Source organism: Anser anser (genome assembly GCF_964211835.1).
Source record: "Anser anser genome assembly, chromosome: 2".
NCBI classification, from domain to species: Eukaryota; Metazoa; Chordata; class Aves; order Anseriformes; family Anatidae; genus Anser; species Anser anser.
Window position 1 is genome coordinate 147,459,758 of NC_139721.1, and position 22,084 is coordinate 147,481,841.

The 22,084-nt window shown below is 43.4% G+C and overlaps 1 protein-coding gene across 10 annotated transcripts in view; it reads right to left on the reverse strand.

The window, feature by feature from the left end:
- EPC1 (enhancer of polycomb homolog 1) overlaps positions 1–22,084 on the reverse strand; it is a 68,202-nt gene that overhangs the window by 25,927 nt on the left and 20,191 nt on the right. For 7 of the 10 annotated variants that reach the window (XR_014581009.1, XR_014581010.1, XM_083827615.1 and 4 more), the window contains exon 1: positions 20,620–21,342. The exons of the other annotated variants lie outside the window; for them this stretch is intronic. Coding sequence is in view for 5 of the 7 variants with exons in the window: in XM_083827615.1 (XP_083683741.1) it covers positions 20,620–20,772 (153 nt within the window). In the remaining 2 variants the exon portion in view is untranslated. Of the gene's footprint in view, positions 1–20,619; positions 21,343–22,084 lie in introns of those variants that run through there. 10 annotated transcript variants of the gene reach the window in all.

Consider the following 22,084-nt stretch of genomic DNA (forward strand, 5'->3'; position numbering starts at 1 on the left):
TTTGAGGAGCAACAAGACCTCTCTCAAATGATAACGCAGGAATTCAAGTGTAATTCTTCAAGTTCAGTACCTGCTCAAGTTGCATTTCTAGAACACTACATAAAAGCCATATATGCCCTAGGTGCATAGTGCACACATAGGTTTTTGTATGATTATAAATAAAATGCAAAGGACAGCGTGCTGTAATTCTGCTTCAGCCTTACTACACGTATGCACTCATCTGCAAGCAGAAGCACGATAACTGAAAGCAAGCAGTATTTGCTTCCCTTCTCATTTTGGTAATACTTGGTGAGGTTTTGGCAACGCCAACTGCTTGCTGGATTCTAAGTTACAGTTTCTCAAAACCCGCACTGACAGAGCACAAAGATTACTTTGACAAAATACTTAGTCTGCAACACGCCTTGTAGACAGACTATGTTCAAAGTAAGATAACCACAACACAAGGCATTTGAAATGATCAAATAAAAACCTTAAGTGACACAATCGTGTCACTAGCAGTTGAACAAACCTGACAGAACGTGCAGTACTGTTATGTTACTGCAGTAGCAAAGACTGCATCTTATTAAAAATGAAAGGAACAATCCACTGTTTTGTAATTTGATTGCATTTTTTCCCCAAATACTTCACTCCAGAGCTCTTAAAGGAAGTAATAATTTAAAGCACCGTTGTTTATAGAAATTACCAAGCCAGCCAGCTCTCCAGCCCACTGCACAGAGCAGAGCGGCTCCCCCTGAGGATTCACATCTCCCTGTTCCCAGAGCCTCCGCAAGGCCAGGGAGTGAGCGCTCTCTCTGCTGGGGGAAGCACAGGGCTGGGGGTAGCGGGGTGGGCCACGCTCTGCAACAGGAAGGAGTTCTAAAAAAAAAATTTTACCCTTATACAAAGGGTATATTGCAGCAAGTTCAAGTCTGTGCAGGTCATAAGGACAACCCTGCATCCAACATACAAAACCCACATAAGGATGCTACAGCTGGCTCTCTCACTACTGGCAGTCACAGCACACCACTGCCTACTCCCAAGCCTCCATGGACCTGCTGATTTACATCAGAATGCCTCGTGAGGATCCTCTGCATCCATCCAACATTACTGACCCACAGCTCACTGCAATGCCTGACGCACGAGACCTACAAAGGACACCAGTTTAAACAAGAAGTTGTTGGGAACCATGAGGTGCACAACAGTTACACTGGAACAGCTGAGACAGAACTGAGGGCATACAAGTATACAAGCTCCCAGACCTGCTGTTTTTAATGCATTTTTTTTTAAGCCTTCCAGCAACTTGCAGTCCAAAACTTTAACAAAAAAAAAAAGCAAAATCACATTTCATCTTAAACACAAACACATTATAATTCAGATTAAAAAAACATATTATAATTTAGATGAAGAAAGAAAACATTAGGAACCACAAAATCAGAAGCTGTAGAGTTCATTAGAGAACTCCACAGTTCCTCGAGCACAAGTCTTACGAGGAACAGGCTGATGAGGAGCCCAGAGAAAAGGGAGGCTCAGGGGAGACCCCATCGCTCTTTCCAGCCACCTCAAGGTAGCGGGCAAGGGGTCTGTCTCTTCTCCCAAGCAACAAGCTATAGGGCAAAAGGCAACAGCTTCAAGTTGTGCCAGGGGAGGTGTAGGTTGACTACTAGGAAAAAGTTCTTTCCTGAAAGGGTTGTGAAGCATTGGCACAGGCTGCCCAGGGAAGCGGGTGAGTCACCACCCCTGGAGGGATTTAAAAGACGTGTAGGTGTGATGCTTAGGGACATGGTTTAGTGGTAGACTTGGCAGTGCTAGGTTAACGGTTGGACCTGATGATCTCAGAGGTCTTTTCCAGCCCAAGTGATTCTATGATTATGTCATCTAAGAGTTGATGAACTGGTGCAAGAGCAGCCTGACTCCAGGCTACAAAGTAAAGGCTCCTGGCTGCTAAGTTTGCAGGGACAACACTGTCCCTACACCTCGGTTACCTCATGTTAGCAGCAGCAAGGCTTCCTGGTGCGAGGACAGTGTGGAACAGCACAGCTCAGCTGCCACAAGACCCAACGGAGACCGTTCCAACTCACCCTGTAACACAGGGCTGGGGCTCCCAGAGCACCTCTGTGACCTCCTGTACGCAGGTCGTGCCCTGCTCTCCCTTTCCTTGGCTCAGCTCGGCAAGCTCTGGGGTCCACATGCTGTCTCTCAGCCCCATGAGGATCTCAGTAACCCGCATGGTCAGGGAAGACAGACTCTTCTGGAAGGCTGATAGTCAAACTACTCTAAAGGAAATTCCTCTACAGATTCAATCCAGCAATCTGTTCACAAAGGAGACAGAAGGGAGTAAAACAACCAAACTGTCTCACTCTCTTAACCTTCTCTTCCTGTTACCAGCTCTTAGTTGTTTTGCAACCTAAGAAACAGACATTAATTCATATCCAAGATTAGAAGGAGCATGGAGAGCGATCTGAGATAACTTCATGCAAAAAAAAAAAGTCAGAAACTGCTTTGCCTCATACCACCCCTTAGTACCTCATATTATTACCTGGCCCTCCCTCGGGCCCACTCAGGCACTGCGGTGTATTTCTGTGGGACTCAGGGGGTAGCTATCTGGCACTGCAACATCTGCCTACCCAGGGACTGACAAGCACCAGGGATGCTGCAAGCAAAGGTACAGAGCACACACCCAGAATATAATAGCCAACTTGGATCAGTGTAAACTGGTCAGAGACGTGTCAATTTTCTTTTGCATTTTTCTCACCTTTTGGACAGCAAGTGGCCATGGTGGCTTCTCATATGGCTGAAAGCAAAAAACACTCTGGTCTTCATAAACATGAGCCTTCCCAGCTTATTACAGAAACAATACCACACACTTTCCCCTTTATCACCTCACATGCATATCCAGACACATGTTAAAACATGCAAAACAGCAATGACATTCTGAGAAATTTGTTACGGCATCTGTTTCCAAGCAACTGCTGTCTTAGAGCTCCAAACATACCCTCATCAGCCCCTGGTTACACTGACCTGGGACTCACAGACGGCAAACTGCAGCTCGTGAACACCTCTGATAAGGGCAATGCAGTAGGTACTTGGGCAAGCAGGTAAGGAGCTGCCACCCTCCTGACCCCAGGTATGTGAGTAATAAAGAACACGTCGGCAGTAGTTTGAGTTTGGTTACAACAAGCACACATGATCAAAACCGGACAAGGGCTGTGGGTCACCAGAGCAGCATCATACAGTTCCTTGCTCTCCCTCCCTCTGATGGGCCCTGAAGATGACAGCAGATTTTTTTTTTTTTTTTTAAAAAAAGCAAAGCCTGGGCCACAAACAAGTGAGAGCCATCCTTCTGTTACAGGTACTTGTATATGTAGATATAGGGTAAACAAACCTCACATCCATGTAAGCTGCCCAAAGATTCACCCAAACCACACGGCTGTAAGGCCTTCCCTCCTCAGGCAACCGGGATCTCTCACCACCCCAAATCATTCCACGCAGCAGAGAAGTCTGTTCGCTTGTAATCGCGGCACAGCCTAGAGCTGCCCCTTCATATTCCAGACATGGTGAAGGACCATGGAGATCACTTCTGTTAATCAACTGATGTCAGTCTCATGAGTAGTCAATTAAGAAGGATTCCACTGTAATTACTACAATAATTAGATCTCTGCTACAAATCCCAATTTAAAACAGCTGTCTAGGAGCAGCAGTTGCTCAGTGAAAATGTAATCTAATTGTACTTTAAAAAATATGCATTTTTGTAATTAACAGACTATCAAGAAACCTTGCTAATTATTAGTCATTTTATCTGGAACTCTGGTTAAAAACGAGGTCAGCCACACAGTCTTGAACATTTTAGTCTACTGCTTTCCCAATGCTCAAATCAGTTACTTCTAGGAGTATACAAAGAGTCTGCCCTTTTCTTGGAAAAATCTTATCTTCGTATTTGTGAACTTCCAGTAGGGAATTGCTTACACATTCTGGGGAATTTTCATTTGTTTGTTCAGTGAATGGTGGTACAGGGGTGGAGGACACAGGCATTTGATCTACAAGCCCAACAACATTATTACTGGAGATCATAACAATGCTTGAAGAAACAGAGTGATTTGCTGCCCTGTTACCAGAACACTGAATAAAGATTAGTTTCATATTCAAAATTACTGTGGAAAAATAGACAAACAAGTGAAATTGGCTCAAAGCATGCTACAGAGGATAACATACATGACACAGGAATCCTGGGAACTGGGAAATCTCCAGTATTTATGCATTCATTACACGACAGCTCACAAACTGAATCTACACCTCAATACTCCCAGGTACAGATCCTCCTCAGACTCCCTAAAAAGACTGGAGCAGTGTGGCAGCTCGTCAAATCACAACTGCACCATATCCATTCAGAACCATAAGGCTCAACATTGCTTTGAATGGTTTTGTTTAGAAATTACTAACAGCTCAGAAGCAGCTATCCCATTTCCTTAGAGTTGCCGAGAGCCGTAAGAACTCCCCACCTTTTCCTTTGCTGTCATGCAACTCCTCAGCCTATTCAGCCCAGAAACCCATGGAGAAGGAGGTGAGTTATTCTCAGGTGAGTTGTTTTCTGCTTGTGCCTGAGCTAAATGGGTTCACTGAGAGGTAATGCAAAAACCACAGCCAGCTCTAAGGAAAAGGTGGAACTGCCTCTATTCAACAGCAGCGCAGTTAAGCCAGCTCAGCCCGTCTCCCCTGACTTTACCACACAGCCGCGTTTCACAGTTCCAGAATTAACTGCAAGCCTGCCAAAGCCTTACCACTTCCTTACCACGGCTCACTGCTCCAGCTGCACAGCTCTCATTGGGGAGACTGCGATGCAAAGCCACCTAAGTGATCCGTGTTAAACAGAACCCTAAATAAAGGATCCTGAAGGACACACTTCAGTAGTCCAGGGCACGACCTCCACTGCTCAAAGCAGGCTATATCAGAAAACAAATATTTGATGCAGTTCACTAAGTCACAGCTTTCAGGATACACTCTACGTGGGAATGAAAAAAAACCTTAAAATCCAGCCTTTTACCATCACAGATTCCATCTATAAAGTCATTTCAAAGAGCCTGAATAACCCTTCATGGCAAAAAAATTTCCCCCTTAGTATGAAATGGAAGTAGAAATTCAAGATCTTTTAATTAGCTGACCCATAAGAAAACTGTATCAAGTTCCCAAACTAAAATAAATAAAAATGCAGCAATCTTGTTCCTTGCTTGAACTTTACTGCACATCAGCAATCCTACCTAACAACTCAATTTTGTACGGCAAAAGCACTACACTCATATTCCAGCATTTCTGTTAGTTATAGGGACATCACATTAGTGTTAACAAGAGTGAGCACTGCTAAAAAAAGCGTCATTTGAATAACAAGGAACACGGTACCCAACTTCACAGGAAAGAAGTTTCTGTTGTTTCACTGCTCTCCTGAGTATTAGCATGCACAGGCACACACGGCTGAGCTCCATTCAGACAGGGTGCTGCAACTGCTCCAACGGTACGGCAGAGCAGAGTACCGAGCACAGCACTTGGAGACTTACAACCTGCCCTGAACTTCACCATTTAGACAGATAACAGGACTCAAAAAGAAGACAATCAAGTTGGGTGAACTCTTACATTTCTCTCAAAAGTTTTCTACATCAGCCACGGAGTGACGTAACTACTACTTCCACAAAAATGTTCCTCAGACCAAACTCTTCCAGTGTTCCTCATTAAGCCAACCCTTTTTCCTTTGCCTTTAAAGCATACCTCAAAACTGACCCATTCATCAACAGCAGTACAGTAACATGACAGGAAAGGCACTAAAAAAAACACCAGGCAAGGGAATAAAACCGTAACATATAGTTTGAGGAGTGCCTATATCTTTCCATTATTAGTTTACAGAAGGTTTAAAAACCATTCCCTTCCACAAGCCAAACCGCACAAACTGCAGGGATCGGCAGCTTCCCAGATCCACATCTGCTTAAAGATTTAGACTCATTTTTTCTTCAGAGTAAGAACAGGATTTGGTTTATTTTTTTAAAAATCATTAAAAACAAACCCTGAAAATAATATCCAAGACTACCACGCAAAACTTAACACTCCCCGGAGCTTGAAGGTCAGCTCTCTAAACACCCAATTGTGCTACTACAGTCAAGGACCTTTAAAAATAAACGGTCAATCTTTGGTTGTCTGGGTTAGTCTAAACCATAAGCACTACTAGTAACCAAACTCTTTAAAGAATGCAGTAACAGTTTTGGTAATGAACCACAAGACAGGACTGCACTTTATCAGCAAGCCACTTGGACTAATACACAATCTCAAAAAGGAGCCCATGGGCATCCCACGAAGGCTAAGAACAGGGTAAAAACCAGCCACGGCTTTCACAGCCGTGCACTCCCTGAGCCACATGGTATCAGAAGCTGGGAGCTCAAGCCACATTTTAGTTTTTATGTTTGGTATTGAAATATTTCTTCCATGAACTTTCGGTAGCGTGCATGACCCCAACTCTGGAGCTAAAGAGTTGCACACCCAACAGGTATGCAACCTCACTTCTGCTTGGGAGAAAATGAGCAAGTGAAACAAACCTAAATATAAATAAACAAAAATAAAAATGGTGACTGAACCATGGGGTTTACACAGGGATCTTTAACACCCAACAGCTCCACCTTCCCTAAGACCGCCTCATGTTTACAGCATTCTTGTCAGGTTTAACTACCTCTTCTGTAAAGTACAGTTTCATTACCTCAAGAAGTCATTCACATTTAAGTAGTAACAGAATTTGATTGATATTTATACTGAATATTTTACAGTATTCAAGTCATGAGGGGACAGCAAAACATCAAAAACATCATCAGGAAAACTGAGCATCAACATTTGCATGAATTTGTTTGTTCAACAGTTAAGGCTCAGCATCTCATGTCAGACAATCAAGCAAAAAGCAGCTTGCTTTATCAACCTAAGAAGACTAAGCGCCTTTTAAGAACAGTCACAGACACATTCCATATAAAAAGCTCATATTTGACAGTCCAGTTAAAAAAAAAATCAAACTGAAGGAACTTCCAGACCATCTCCTTGAACTATCAAGCTCATTTTTAATTTCAAAAATAAACAAATAAACCTGGAGCACTACCCATTTCAGTCCTACAAGGAAGGAAGCAAGCTCAGAGAAAAAAATACAAGGCAAATCATACTAATGGCTAAAACCCAGCCAGTTACACAAGCACATTTTTGTAGATTCCAGAACATTTTCTTTAAGTACTTTCTTCCTCTGTTTAAGACCTCACACAATGGTGGGAAGAAGCTATTACGTAGTGATGAGCAGAAGCATGGGCTGCAAAATACACGCAGACTGCCAGAGAGTATGCCTCACCACACCCCTTCAGCAATTGTCACGGTGTCAGCGATATCAAAGCTCCCAGCTCACATTCCTTCAAATCGTAACTTTTGTTACAAGAAAAAAAAGCGCCGTACAGCGTGTAGCTGTTAGTAAGAGAAGTAGGGCTTTCTTGTACCAAGATCGTAAAATTATCAAGATAGTTGCTAAGATATCTGGGAAAACCAAAGTAAGCCTCATAAAAAGTAAAAATGCTAGAAGAGATGCTCAGAATTGCACTGTGTAAGACATGTAGTGAAAAAGAAACCATCCTAGCAATTAGTATACAACTGCCCTCATCAGCTAAATTTTGTCACAAGACTCTGAAAACGCAAGTAAAATTTACCAGTACTTTTCTACTAAACTCTATTAGCGTCTGTATTCACAACACCCAGCAGATCAGAATTTCAGGTCTGATGCCACAAAGGTGGAAGGAAGAGCGCTTCTTCACTAGTGACAATGACAGGTGCAATGCTGAATAACTTAAAATAGACTTTCCAAAGATTACACCACTGTGATGAGCTTATCTGTGTACTTCCTGCTGCAGTGTCAGTCTTCAGTTCGCAAATCTACAGATTTAGACACTTTCTTGGCTTGGAACAAACAGAGCTACATTTGAGTGCTCCAAGATGCTTCCTGCAGCAGAAACCTGTATTAGGCAGAAAGGCTCAGACAAAATATAAACTTACATGTTTCCTGACCAGTAAAAATGTTTTTTTTTTTGAAAGACAGTGCAATATGACATGCAGTGTGAGTCAGACGCCAAATCATTATTCTTCATAGGTCAGCTATTCTTAGTGTCTTGTAATCTCCAAGTTTATTTAGATTGCCTTTAAAAACACAGTACAGACTAGCATTCCAAATTCATGACCTTTTACGTGCAATTATGATCAAACTTGTTTTGAAGCCTGATATAAACACTGAGCATCTGAGACAGGTTTGAGGCTGTAAAGTCATATAGAGGCGGGGAGGGAGGAGGGAAGAACAGAGGGTGAATCGGAAGGGTTTACAGTAAGGACAAGCACTTCCCTAATGCTCATAAGCTTGATGCATCGTAACTGTCGTGGTTATTCTTTCTGTGTACACAGTGAGACTTAAATGTCTGACTGGGACAAAAATATGATCACTAAATGTGATTTAAAAGATGAAAGCATCCTTCAATTCAGGCCACGCTGCTGATTTCAGCCCAGACAGATTTTTACTGCCTTTTTCAAATGCAAAGTGGTATTTTAAATTGATCTGAATGCTGGTAAGACAAAGGTGTTAGGACCTTCAAGACATTAAAAAAAAAAGTCAAACCTCTCTGTTATTCCTTCTGTCTTCATTCCTTATAGCTATTGTATTTTCAAAAGCCTGTACCCACAACACAAACTAAGTGCATGCCATCTCTCAAAGGATAGATGTTACCTTCTCCACCTACCAAAGACAGCACAGTCAAACCCCATAAATACACTCAATCCCCCCCCAACTATATCTGAGGTACGTGGAACACAACACTGAGCTACCTGTTTCTCCACCAAACATGCAGCTGCAGAAACTTACGCCTCTTAATGGTAACTAACTCCTGGTGCCCAGGGAATAGTTAGTGGTATGAATAAACATGCTTACATATGTAATATATTGAAGCTTTATAGATATTTTAGAAACTTTGTGTCATTCCCAAATACTGAGTCCAAGAATACAGTCCACATAGCAGCAGAGAAACCCTTTTATGAAATCTAAGAAAAGATCCTATTACACTAGCCATCCTGTCTCTCCCTTTTACCAACTAGCACCATGTAAACTATCAGAGGATTGCACGTCAGATTTTGTGCTCTGCATCAATTCATCAAGTCCCTTCTGTGCACGGAGTATTTTAGCTCTATTGCCATTAACATGTGCTAAATAATCTTTTATAAATACACTTCATGTCTTGAAAACCAACTTGACACTGTGTACATTTTTAGAGTGTAAAAATAGGAGCTGCCTTTAAATTGCCAATTAGTCTTGGTTTCATACTGCTTACCACATTCCATGATCATTCTGTTCAGCTCCCCCATTTTTCCCCACAATGAAAATAAAGACCAAATAGTAACTGATTGACAGAAAGGAAAGACAACATGATAATGCAAGGTGAAAAAAAACAACCTAGGCATAAAGGCAAAATGTGTTGTTAACAAGAAATTCTAACCAAAACGACACAGTTTGCTATCACAAAAAAAGTCCCTATGGTATTTAGGACCACACTTAAGCCCCAACATCATGGTGGGGAAGCTGCTTCCTTTAGGTTTATCAACAAGGTATCACTGGTATACGGAAAGAAAAGTCTTTGAGACTAATACTTGAGAGCACTTTATGAAGACACCTAGAAGGCATTTCAATCCATTTTCATTTGCATGTTTGAGTATTTCAGACAGCACCCTGGTTCCAACTCCTACCTGAGGTTCTCAAACATGGCAGTGTGTGGCCCTTTCCTTAAGTAGGTGTTTTTTTCCTTTCCGTATTGCTAAGTTAAAGGGAACTACCCTATCAAGAACCATTAGCTATCCACAAGACAATGCGTACCTGCTTTCTCCATCTACTCAGTATTACAATAAAGATTTGACCTAGTTTAGTCAGTTCAGGAACAATAAGTCAAACTAAGATGATGTTCTCTCCATCCCTGGAAGTGATACTGCTGCCAAAAGCTGGCTTAGGCCCTCAGATTCCTACGCCATCTGAGCAGACAGTGCCATCTGCTAAAGTGGTGCCTTGACTTCCTTCAAATCCTCAGCAACGAGTACCGTCTAGTTTGCTCAGGTAATCTGAATGGGTAATTTACCAAGTGCAAAAGAGCAGAGTGTTGAAAAGATCCAGAGTATACTTCTCAGTTGCCACGACCATCTGAAGAGAAGTGATCCCACAGCCCATGACATGCACGCACACTTGCTCTGTCAATGGTGGGAGAAACCACAAGAACAAGATAAACATTCATTATAAACACAGAAGTGAACTGTACATACACTCCTGATCCCACTGCAAAACATCCCTGGATAAGGGACCCTCTCTAGACCTAGTGACTTCTGTTGCTAAATCTTCCCCTTGATTAACTAAAAAAGGGTTTCTTATCCAGAGTTCTCTTGAGCACAGGTCAAGTATGAAGTCAAACCCAGACTGCTGATAAACAGGATGATGATATCCATAAGACAACTAACCTTGAAAAACATTTTTTTCCAGAAAGTCGTAGCAAAGAAATTACAATTTAATGAAAGGCAAAATAAAATAGCAGATACCTTGCCCCTATTTTTTCAAATTACCAAGGTAAATCAGCTGCTAGATATAAAAAATTATCAAGTTACCAAATCACACCCGTGAGCCTTTACCTGCCAAAGTGAACTGATAATGAAAAAGCCGAGGGCTCAGTTTTTACAGGTTTGTTTTCTAAAAGCTTGTAACAAGCACTTCAGAGCTGCTTTTTCCTCAGAAGCTTCTCCAGATTTTCTAATCAAGGCCAAAGGTCTCTATTTCTAGGACCTATTTATTTCTATAGCCCAAACTTCAAATACCTAAAAGCTGATTAAAGCTCCCAAACGAAGACAAAATTTAACTACCATATGCCAACTCAAGGTTCTTCTGCAATCAGAATATAGATGCCATGGAAAACCAGGACAGATGCAAGGGTTAATGCTGAACTGTCAACAACAACCACCAATAAAGCCCTGAAGGTCACCAAAAACTCACTGCCTTCTGTTCCAACCCATCGCTATCAACTTCGGCTTTAATACTTCGCTACCGGTAAGGACATTTCTGACCATCTTCCCAAGACAAGACTCCTCAGAGACAATACTTCTCCAGAGGACAGCTGACAGACTAAACACACAAGAGAAAGGTCTGTTAGTCACTTCTACAGCTCTGGTAAAAGTTCTCTGAATGTGTCACTAATTCCCCCCCCCATGCTTTATTCCTCATTGAGCAAGCCTTACATTACTGGCAAAAAAAAAAAAAGCTGTTTCACTTCAGTGTTGATACTCATGTTTTTTCCTATCATACGCAAGCAGCTGAATTCTTGTCTACTGGCATGAAGTTTGTTGAAGTCTTGACTTGACAAAACGCATAAGCTTCCCGAGATAGCAATGACTATTAAGTGGCCTTCATCCTACCATTCCAACAGTCTCACACAGCACTTGGCCTCTACCTCATGACTACAGCATCCTTGGCACAAAGCAGAGCCAGTGCACTAATATTAATCATAATCTTCTTCTAACAAAGCAGAAGATAAACAGAAAGGGAGAGCAAACAAGGCCATCACTTACACCAATGAACGCACAAGAAATAAACTGTAAATAAACTGAGAAGCAGCAAAGAACGTGTAAACCTATCCGTAAGCACCTGTAGGCTTTAACAGTTCTGCAGAGGCAATCACTGAAAGGAGTCCAGTAACCATACAAAACACAAGTTCTGCAGTGCTGACACTCCAGCTGGCTCTTACCTATAAGCCTTTTTCCTCAACTTGCCAATAAAACCGCTGTGTGGTTTCAAATTCAGACATTCTCTGAGATACACCCACATTACTGAATTGTAAATATCACATGTTAAGTTACAATATATGATCTTTCCACTGTCAGTTCCGATTTTCTCTCAGAGCTTTTCAGAATTACCTCGCACTTTTACATAGTGAGAAAAATCAAGTCTCATAAAGGCATGCAGGACGTATCCTGCTGACATACTAGTATGGGATACGGGTGGGGAGGGGAATTACGTAGATTTATCATGCAATTAAAAGCAGCACTTCTTAAGAGAAAATGTAAACACACAGGAAACCAGGAATGTGATTTTATCACCAGTGTTATGAAGAAACTTGAGGAAAACAAAACTATAGAATTTAAAAATGCAAGAGAATTGGCAATTTCAAACATCAAAATCTGGGGGAAATGCCTGTAAGAAAAGACACCAGGTACTATGTAGACAGACTACTACAGGGGATGATAATGACACCAACAGAAAAACAAACCAATCAAGCTACATCAAGTGTTCCCTGCCTACACCCTGAAGATCATTCTGGGCAAGATCTATTGCAAATCAATTGTTTGTCAAAGTTACTTGCACCCTTCTTTCCCTTCCAAGAAGGGTTCTGCATCTGTAACCCACGATCAATGCACTTTCGTAAAACCACAGTCTTAGCACAAAACTCTCAGGTTTTGGAAAGTCTAGAAGCAGAAGCCCAAACAATTTAATTTTTCATGCTAAGACCTTCCTGACAGCCACGCGCTTTGGGCTGCATATCTGATCAGTGAAGAATCTGAAGCCTAGAGCCCTAAAATTCCTAACAGGAAACACTCAGCAGCATTAGGCGTATGCATGGGACAGTCTTTATTTCAAATCTCCTTAAGCACGAGTTTGCTAAGTCTTCCAGGCAGGCTAGAACATCTCTTAACTAATTTCTATTTACAATTAGGAAGGCACAACCTCCAAGTTGTGATATTGGTACAAAGGTATGAATGCAAAATGAAGTAGTTATGCACTCAACAACCATGTTCAGACCAGCCTCGTTGTACCACGTCACTCTGGGCCCTCATAACTGAAGACTGCACAATTTTGTACCAAGATGCAGCGTCACTTTGGATGCTAGCAAGCAATCCTTTCCAACAACACCCTCTTGAAAGCTTCCATTTCAATTCGAAAAAGCATGAATTTCTTAACTTCTGATTAAATATAAAGGAAATGAATCTTCGAGAGTGGTACTTAAACCATAAGAGGAAAATTTCCTCTCTCGCTCAAAGTACCTGTGCTTGAAGAGATAGACAGACAGACCAGTAGGTTCTCAAATGTTTGTTTCATCCTCAATTCATGCAATTCACCGTCATGCATTTTTTTTTTCAAACTAGAGAGACCCTCCCAGAATTAGATTAGTCCTAGAACAAACATACAGCTGAGAAATACAGAGACACCACTGGCAAAGAGGAAAAAGCATGTAGAGAGCTCGTTAAACAGCGGGAGGATATACACAACTGGTATTTCTGTTCTGATACATTAGACCTTTGATGCATTCCTGGATATTAAAGCTAGCTCTTAGAAATAACAAAGTGGAAAAAGAACAAGTAACCTATTACAGATAACTACGGCCAGTGAATTTCAGTACTCTGCTGTAGCAGCGCAGACTGCCATGCACCAACACACACTTCTTTAAAACATTTACTTGAAAAAGTAATGTATTAACTTACAGGTGTACAAAACCCATTTTGAATACTCTACAGATTGATATTGAAATAAATGCACAAACATTTCTGGGCATGGCCACAGAATTATGGCAACTTGAGACAGCAACAAGCAAAGTGGTATATTCAAAGAAAACGTTAGCACGTGTAAGGGCTGGCCACACTACACTTTTTCCTATCTGAAATCAAATATTACACAAATTAAGTTTAGGAATAAAATACAAGATTTTGGCTATTAAAATCCAAAGAATCACAAAGCCACATCACCCTGATCCTTAAACAGGAAAGTAACTCAATTATTGTCCCTTCCTGGTGTTAACTTTACCAGTATTTTACTGCATACAATTAATAGATGTCCCTTTGCTGAAATCCATTACACAATAGATCAAATCTGAAAAACAACCATGAAAATAACCTTATCCTCCTCAAGAGACAATATGAAAATTCCCAGGAAGTAAAACCTTTCTGTAAAAGCGTAGCCCTAAAATGACCTGAAATTTATCCTGAAATAAAATCAGCACCTCCCTTAACTCCAAAAGCTCCCTACCATCATCATTCCTTCTTGTGCCATTAAGAATATTGTTAATAAAGTTACCTTTGTGGATTTTTTTCAGTCCTAATGTAAGTAAATAATGAGAGATTTTCAATCTCTTCCAATGGTTAACTACCCTCATAAACAAGAGCTGTAAATAAGCCTAGCCTGTTTTAAACCCGAACATGCACAACTGGTCTCAACGTAGGTTACTGTGCTACACATAAAACCGCTCACTGCTGCTACAAGCCTCCTCTTTCTGCCAATTAGTAGGAAATCAAGAAAAGGTCAGAAATAACTTGAGCGTGCATATGTCAAACTCATTACTCAAAACCGGTTTACACTTTGCTCTTCTGGAAGAATTCTAGGAGAAATTAAATTGCTTTTATGTACATACATAACTTGCATGGAAATTAAACAAAATAGAAAAAGGATGGCTTTCACGTGGAACACAAGTGCCCTGGTTTGAAATTCTTCTAAAGTGAGTTTGCTATTTAATTCATATCCTGCATGGTGTGAATGACATCCTATTTCAAAACAGAGTTTGGATGCCCTACAGAAGCTTCTGACCCGCACAAAACACCGATGATCAAGTAACATTCTTCTTGCTATTTTCTGTAACCTTAATTACTTTCTACATTGCTCTAAAGCACAGGACATAAACCTTCACCATTATTATATGTTTACCTGATAACGTATACAGAGCAAACATCACATCATCAACTTCCTTTGTGACAATCCTCTGCTCACAACTTCAAGTTAGCGCCTGACTTCTGTGTGGCATAACGTGCTATCGTGAGTCCTGAACTTTCAATCAGGACGGTTAGCCTCCAGGATACTATCAAATCCCATAGCTGCTCTCTGTGCTTCCTGTTCCTAACTGAATGTGGTTAAGTTTTGCTACATCAAAGAGGAAAAAAAAACAAACTTGAGACTAATGATTCAGTCACAGGACCCGTTATGATCTTACATTCATGTAATTCTCACTGCCCCTACCAGATCCCAAAGCACTTAATATCAGCAAACCACACATCAGCAAAGTAATGATTACTTTAAGAGTACTTAAACACCATATACACAGGTGTTTAATTAGAAGAAAACATACTTTTATTGAAGCACTGACAGAATGCGATTTCTTAAGCAGTAAGAACGTCCTGACCGGAAAAGCTAATAGGATCTTTTCAATGAAACTCAGGTATGTAACTCAAGACATTTCCTTCACTGACTCACTACATCTCAGCTACACACTTAATTCACTCATTTTTAAATTCACCACAGCCGAGATGGTGACGTAGGCCTCATCTGCTATATTCCATACCAGCTTTTTCCCTTGAAAAGGTGGAAAACAGCTGTTTCAGTAACAATATAGTCTGGATATGCTATCTTCCCAATGCCTCCAGCATGGACTTGGGAGAAAAAAGGCCTATTTTCTCTGTGTGCACTCCCTGGAGAAGAGCTATGGCAGCTGTGCTCAAGGAAGTTTTGCGTAGAGGATATGATTCTTGAGCCTGGTCGAGGTGGATAAATGTGAATTAACTCACTGCTTTGCTAAGTTAGAGATGCCCTATTAGGGAACTCATTTTAAGCATTTCAAAGCATCTGTATGAACACTGTATCATCATCATCAGGTTGTATATAACATTTCAGAAACACTGCATGGTCATGCTGATATCAGGAAAAAAATGATTAAGAATGTTTAACAATGGCATTTTATCAAATAAGCTTCTCTTGAACATCTCTCAAGCTGGGGCAGGAAAGAGAACTACAGCTATGGATTTGACGAGATCAAAAGCACACATTAAACTATTTTGACAGATAAACACCAGATAACAGTATAATAGTTTTTACAGCTGACAACTGCATGTGCAGACTTTATTCCACTTTCTGTACAACCTGTTAGTTACGTTATAACACACCTGAAAAAGAACACAGTAAGAAATGAAAAAGCAGCTGTGCAGCTTGTAATTTCAGACTCTGGGTGCCTAGTTTTTCTGGATACCTAGCTATTAGTAACTAACCAACGTGGAACTGTAAATCCTGACCCCTAAGAACAGAACTTTACACGGTGCATCACGCCTGGAAGAAATCTAGTAGGACAAGGAAGCTGCTACTGCTGAGTGAAGAGTGCAGAGATTAACCACTGGCCCTCACACTTAGTTAGAAGAGGAAGTTAAGAGTAATATAATGAAGCAACAGGACTTCTCACCGCTTGCATGATATACTCTCCCCTGCCTCAACACCAAGGACAGAGACACTGGGATTCAGAGATTTTACCTCACAGAAAAGTTGCATGTAACTTGTCCAAACTTTAACGTACACAAGGCTAAATGGAAACATAACATTCAAATCCTTAGTAAAACCATAGTAATATCAGCATTCACATCAGGATAACAAACTTAAGAAAAAAAAGCAGGTTATTTTCCATACCCACACTGAATAGAGACTGTCATTAACTGTGGAAATTTCATTAAAGTAGCCATGTTTTCCTATTTACGTCATCCATTTCTATCATGTGTAACACAGTACTTATTTAAAAGTATCTCTGCTCACACACTGCCTTTGTTGTTGCAGTACTTCAACTAAAGATCCTAAGAAGTTCACGTCTTGATGCATTAAATACACTTACAAGTGTTGACTTGAGGTGCTTCAAAAAAAACATTGCTTTCTTCTTTTTTCTTGGGGGGAAGAGGGGGTGGGGAGGTAGTATCTTTTTAGAAAGAAAATACATTAAAAACCTTCTACAAAATTGAATGTAGCTACAAAGCCTCCAAAAAACCCACCCATCTTAAGTTTGTGTTTTTGATGTAAGAGAGCCTAAAGGCTAAGGTGCTTGTTCTATCTCCTTTCATTCAGAAAAAAAAAAAAAGCAGGGAAAGCAAGTAAAGTCTTCCTTGGTATGGCTGGAAAAGCCACGAAGTTTAGGATGCTTGCAAAGCTACACGCTTCCTTTGCAAAACTTAAGTTAGTGAAGAAGCTAAAAAGATTCAGACTATGATTTTTTCAGTAGTTTATCTGAAGTAACTTGAGAAACGTTATCTTTGCTCTGTTTTTCCATCTGCCTGCTTTATGTTCCAGTCTGAAATCTGAATTTCCAGTAAAAAAAAAAAAGGCAAAAAAATATGTCACACAAATTACCATCTTTAAAGATAAGTTCCTCCCAAAAGATAAATGAATCTACCACCATCTACTTCCTTATTCAGGCCGTTTGTTATGAATTAAAATGAACTTGTTACCTGAATCTGCATTACTACATATTAACAGTGACCTCTTCTCTGGCTGCCAAAATCACTGCACTGAGGATGCATTTTGCTCAAAAACAAGACTGAGATAATGCAGAGGATGTTTAGTGTTGCGTAAGAAACGTCCTCACATTTTGGAGGCTTTGGTTGTAATTATTTAACAGATGCATGCATCTCCTGATTGTTTTCAGTCTTAGATTTAGCAACAGCCACTGTGTGTTTACCCTACAAACTCTGGAGCTAACCCAACTGTCAGAACTATCAGTTGATAGCTCCAAGTACCACTGCCTGTGTGCCAGGAGTAAGTAAAAAGGTCTCTAAGTCTTCTACCTCCAAACAAAACCACTAACTGAACTTATGACTTACTAAGCAGGAAGGTACACTTTACTTGTTAACAGAATTAACATCGCTTTAAGGTCCTTAGCTGTCATTTGTTTTTAAACAATTACTATATCCCTCTTATCTGTTGCATACTTTAGAATTGACAAGGTTTTTTTGGCCTTCAGAGGACTCTTACAAAACAGCATTGCTCATCTGAAGTTTCAAGTTGCAATAATGAAGATGCACTATTTTCCATATTTATTCTTTGTAGGAACAGGATGGGAGAAAGATAAGATGAAAGGGAAGCAAAACATATTCCCTTTTGTGCATCAAAACACTAATTAGTCATTTAAATATCTTGTGACTTGATGCTTGAATATTAAATCTCTGATTGCATTTTTCCCTAGGGAAAGTTATTTAGTCAAGAGAAGAGCTCTTAACTCCAAATGTGTGTTCATTTAAAATTAGATTTATGCAAAACTCAAGGCCATGCTAGAATTCTATTTATAAAATACGTTATAAATGGCTGTTCACACCAATGGAAGTCACCCCTCCTCCCAGATTCTTACGGACACTTTGCCATCTGTCCTTAAAGAAACTGATAATGTAAAATATCTATTATTTTAAGTATTAGAGAAAAAAAAAAAAATCAAAACCAACTCTTCTGCTGCTACATAATACAATTTCCAGCTTTCCAAAAATCCTTCCTGGCATGAACTTTAGGGAAGAGAACCTAGTAGGGTATTAAGCCTGTAACATTTGCTGTAACTTTAGCAAACCACCACATCTCTATGTTGTCAGCACCAGTACAAAGCTGAGGAGAAAGCTTTTTTGGGGTGATATGTGAGAAAGAAGGAAACCTACCAGGTTTGCAGAAACATGAAGTGAGAAGAAGTTAAAATCAACTGCTTTATGTAAGAAGCTCCTAAAGGATTCAAGAAGACACCTGTGTTTACCAATGGCAAACAAATTTCTCTCGGGTGTGTCTGTGCATGCACACGTGTTCAGAACAAAGGCATGAGCAAACTTTAGCTGTGGAAAGCGTTTACTTGGACCTACTCTGGAGTTTAACCCTCAAAGCTTGATTCTACAAACAAAAGCATCCCATTAACCACAGAAACAAGAAGTCTTATAATTAACGCTGAACAATTTTCCCTTGCTCATGACTACCTCTTCCTCAGCTAGGACACATATCTGTGGGTTTATGGAAGCTATAGAGTTACCCCGTATAATTTTCCATCCCTGCAAGGCAAACAGTGAAAGCGAAAGTTATCTGACATTTCTATGTAAATAAACGCGTGCACAGATACTTGCTGACTAACAAACGTAACAGAATTTGAAATTCTGGTGCAAGCTGAAACTAAGGGTGCTCTCTAATGTCAGAATCTACAGGTATTGCTTCAGAGTACAGCTACTGCATCAAACGAACCGAGGATCTAAGCAGAACTACTTATTGCTTAAACACTACTACTAAAAGGATATCACGATAAAGTTTTGAACACTACCACTTCAAAAAAACACACAAAAAATACTTCAAAATATATATTTCAGTACATGTTTAAAGTTACGACTTGCACAAACTTTGAAATGTTATATAAGTTACATTAGAATGCAGGCATTTACAATAACAGGAAAAAAACCAGCAGAAGGGCAGTTATTGAATGGAGAGAACATGCAAAGGGCACTAACTGTCCAGAATACATTCAGCCTCCGTGAGCTTTCATTAAAATTCACAGAATTGGTTCACTTAGCCCAACAGTACCACAAACGGAAGATGATGTTTAAGGAAGATTTATGTATTTTAAGTTTTAGAGAAGTAATTCAAAGCTTGCTACTACATCTAGAAATACAAACAGGAACCTGACAGCCTGTCACCTTCGAAGGACAATGGCAGCCTGACAGCAGGCAAAACTGAAAGGGTATGAAGTTGTCACGTTTGTTCTCATCACGATTTCAAAACCTGTTTACATAACTGCAGTTCCACCGTTCTCGCCTGTTTGCTGCACTTAATGCATGAATAGAGAAAACAGAGTATACTAAGGGAATAATTAGAAGACACAAGGAACTACCAGCATGACAGTCCAGAAACACTCAGCAAGGGTCTTTAGCGGTAGGAGTTATTAAATGTTACAGACATCTCAGACTGTGGAGACTTAATTATTACGGGGACGTGATGCTGCAAAGGCTCTAAGTTTCATGCTTCACTGAGACAGCGCAACTGAGAGGAAGCGGTGGATTTCTGGCGCCCAGTTCAGACTTTCTTAGGCCGAGAAACATGTCAGTATGTCGGGACCGACTTCGGGACTGACATGTGCGCTTCCACACCCCGACTTCACCCCCAGGACTCCCAAACAAACCTACCCCGACCCCCTCCTTGCTCCCGGCAGCGCACAGACGCCGGTCTCGCCCTGCCCGCCCCACGCTAAGCCCACCACCACACCACCACGCGTGCTGGGGGGCCGCAACGCAACGCTCGCCCCCGCTCACCCCCAACCCTCCCGCGCTCTCCCGGTCTCGGCAGCGCGTCCCCGAGCCGTGCGCGCTCCCGCGCCGGCCTCCCCGGCTTCCCCGCGGCCGGCTCGGCGGCGCCCCCCAGCGGGGCAGCGCCGCCACGGCCCCGCCGCCCGCCCGCCTCCCCGCCGCTCGCTGCCGCACAAGGCCCGGCCCGAGCAGCCGGGAGACAAAATGGCGGCCGGGCGCGGGATCACGTGACCCCCTTTGTGCCTAGCGGGGCCCGGCGGAAGGGGCCGCCGGCCGCCCCGGGGGGGAGCGGTGTGTGTGTGTGTGGGGGGCGTAGGGAAGGCACCGGGAGGGGGGGGGCGGTAACGGGCGGCCGGGCTCGGAGCCTTCCTCCCCCCCCCGCTTTCAGCCTCCCCCCCCCCCCCCTCCTCCCGGCGGGCGGGGAGAGCGGGGAGAAGATGGCGGCCATTTTGTGCTTGCGCAGAGGCGAAGGTGGGGGCCCCGGGTGCGGGGGGGATGGAGGGACCCGGCCGGGGGGGGGGGGGTCTCACGTACCGACTCCTCTTCCTTCTCCATGCCCGTGGGCATCTGCGGCACGGCCCGGTTAATGGAGGCATATTCGGCCAAGTCGGGCAGGTCCTCGCAGCGGAAGACGGGCAGCGGCTTGGACGCGTCCAGCGCCCGGGCCCGGAACGACAGTTTGCTCATGTTAGGCGGCGATGGCGGCTCCGGCTGGGGAGGGGGGGGCGACAGCAAGAGCGCTCCGAGCTGAGAGCCGGACCCCGCCGAGCGCTCTCATGGAGAGACCGGGGCTCCCCCGGCGGGGCGGGGCGCGCTCCGACACGGGGCCCGGCGGCGCCGGCTGGCGCGGCTGGGCTGGGCGCTGGCTCCTCTCCTCCGCCGCTCCGGCTCCGCTCAATACGCCACGGCCAACATGGCGGACATTAAACCTCGACTGGCCGCCTCTTTCAGCCAACCCCAGCGCCACAGCCATTCCCACACTGCATCGCGCAGGGGCGCGGGCACAGCGCCGCCCGGGGGGGAGCGCGCGCAGCGCGGGCACGGAGGAGCGCGGGCACGGCAGCGCGGGAGGGCTCCGAGCCCAGCCGAGCCGAGCCCAGCCGGGCCGGGTGGAGGCGGCGGGTGCGGGGACGGGGCGGCGCGGGGGGGGCTTCTCCTCACGGCGCCGCTCCGCCGGGGAAAGCAACCGCCGCTCCCGCGAGGTGACGGGGTTCGGCCGGTACCGAACGTCCCCGCACACACACGCACCTCCCTGAGGTAAAATATTCCCCCGCCACACACCGCAGCGGAGCCTCCCTGAGGTAAAACCTGGGAAAAGGAAAAGGAGACCGGGGTTCAACCGCCCCCGACCCTCACAGCGGCTCGCGGGGCAGCCGGTGCCGAGCGCTCCGCTCCCCCCGTTCCCCTCAGGGCGCGGCGCCAACGGTCACAGCGCGGGGATCGCGCCTGAGGCGGCAGCGGCAGCGCCCCGAGCCCGGACCGAGCCCCCCGGCTCCTGAAGGAAGCCCCCCCCCCGTCCATCCGGCACCCCCGGCCCCGCTCCGAGCCTCCCAGCGCCACCAGCCCGCGCTCGGCTGAGGGAGACCCGCGAGGAGCTGTCAGCAGCGGCCGCCTGCCGAGCGGCTCCGCGGTTTCTCCGAGTTTTTCAGAAAACTCCGTCCTGCACTTGCTAAGTGCGGGCACGTGAAGCAGTTTAACCCTTGCTGGGGTTTAAGTTATCACTCGGTTACCGGCTCAAGCACGCTCGTTACAGGCAGAGGCTAGAACTAATTGGAACATGTCTCATTAGGTAAGCTAGTTTATGTCTCAATGACTTGATTAAATTGATGCAACATTCTGCTATAAGCAAAGGATGGGAAATTAGAGCCTCACTTATCTCAGTAATGTCTCTCTACTCTGCCCCACGTCGTCCCAGAGCAGCCTTACAAATGTCAAACAAGCCTTTCCCCCTGCCCATCCCTACAGCCAGCTATTTAAGGAACGCAACAAGTGCTTGAAC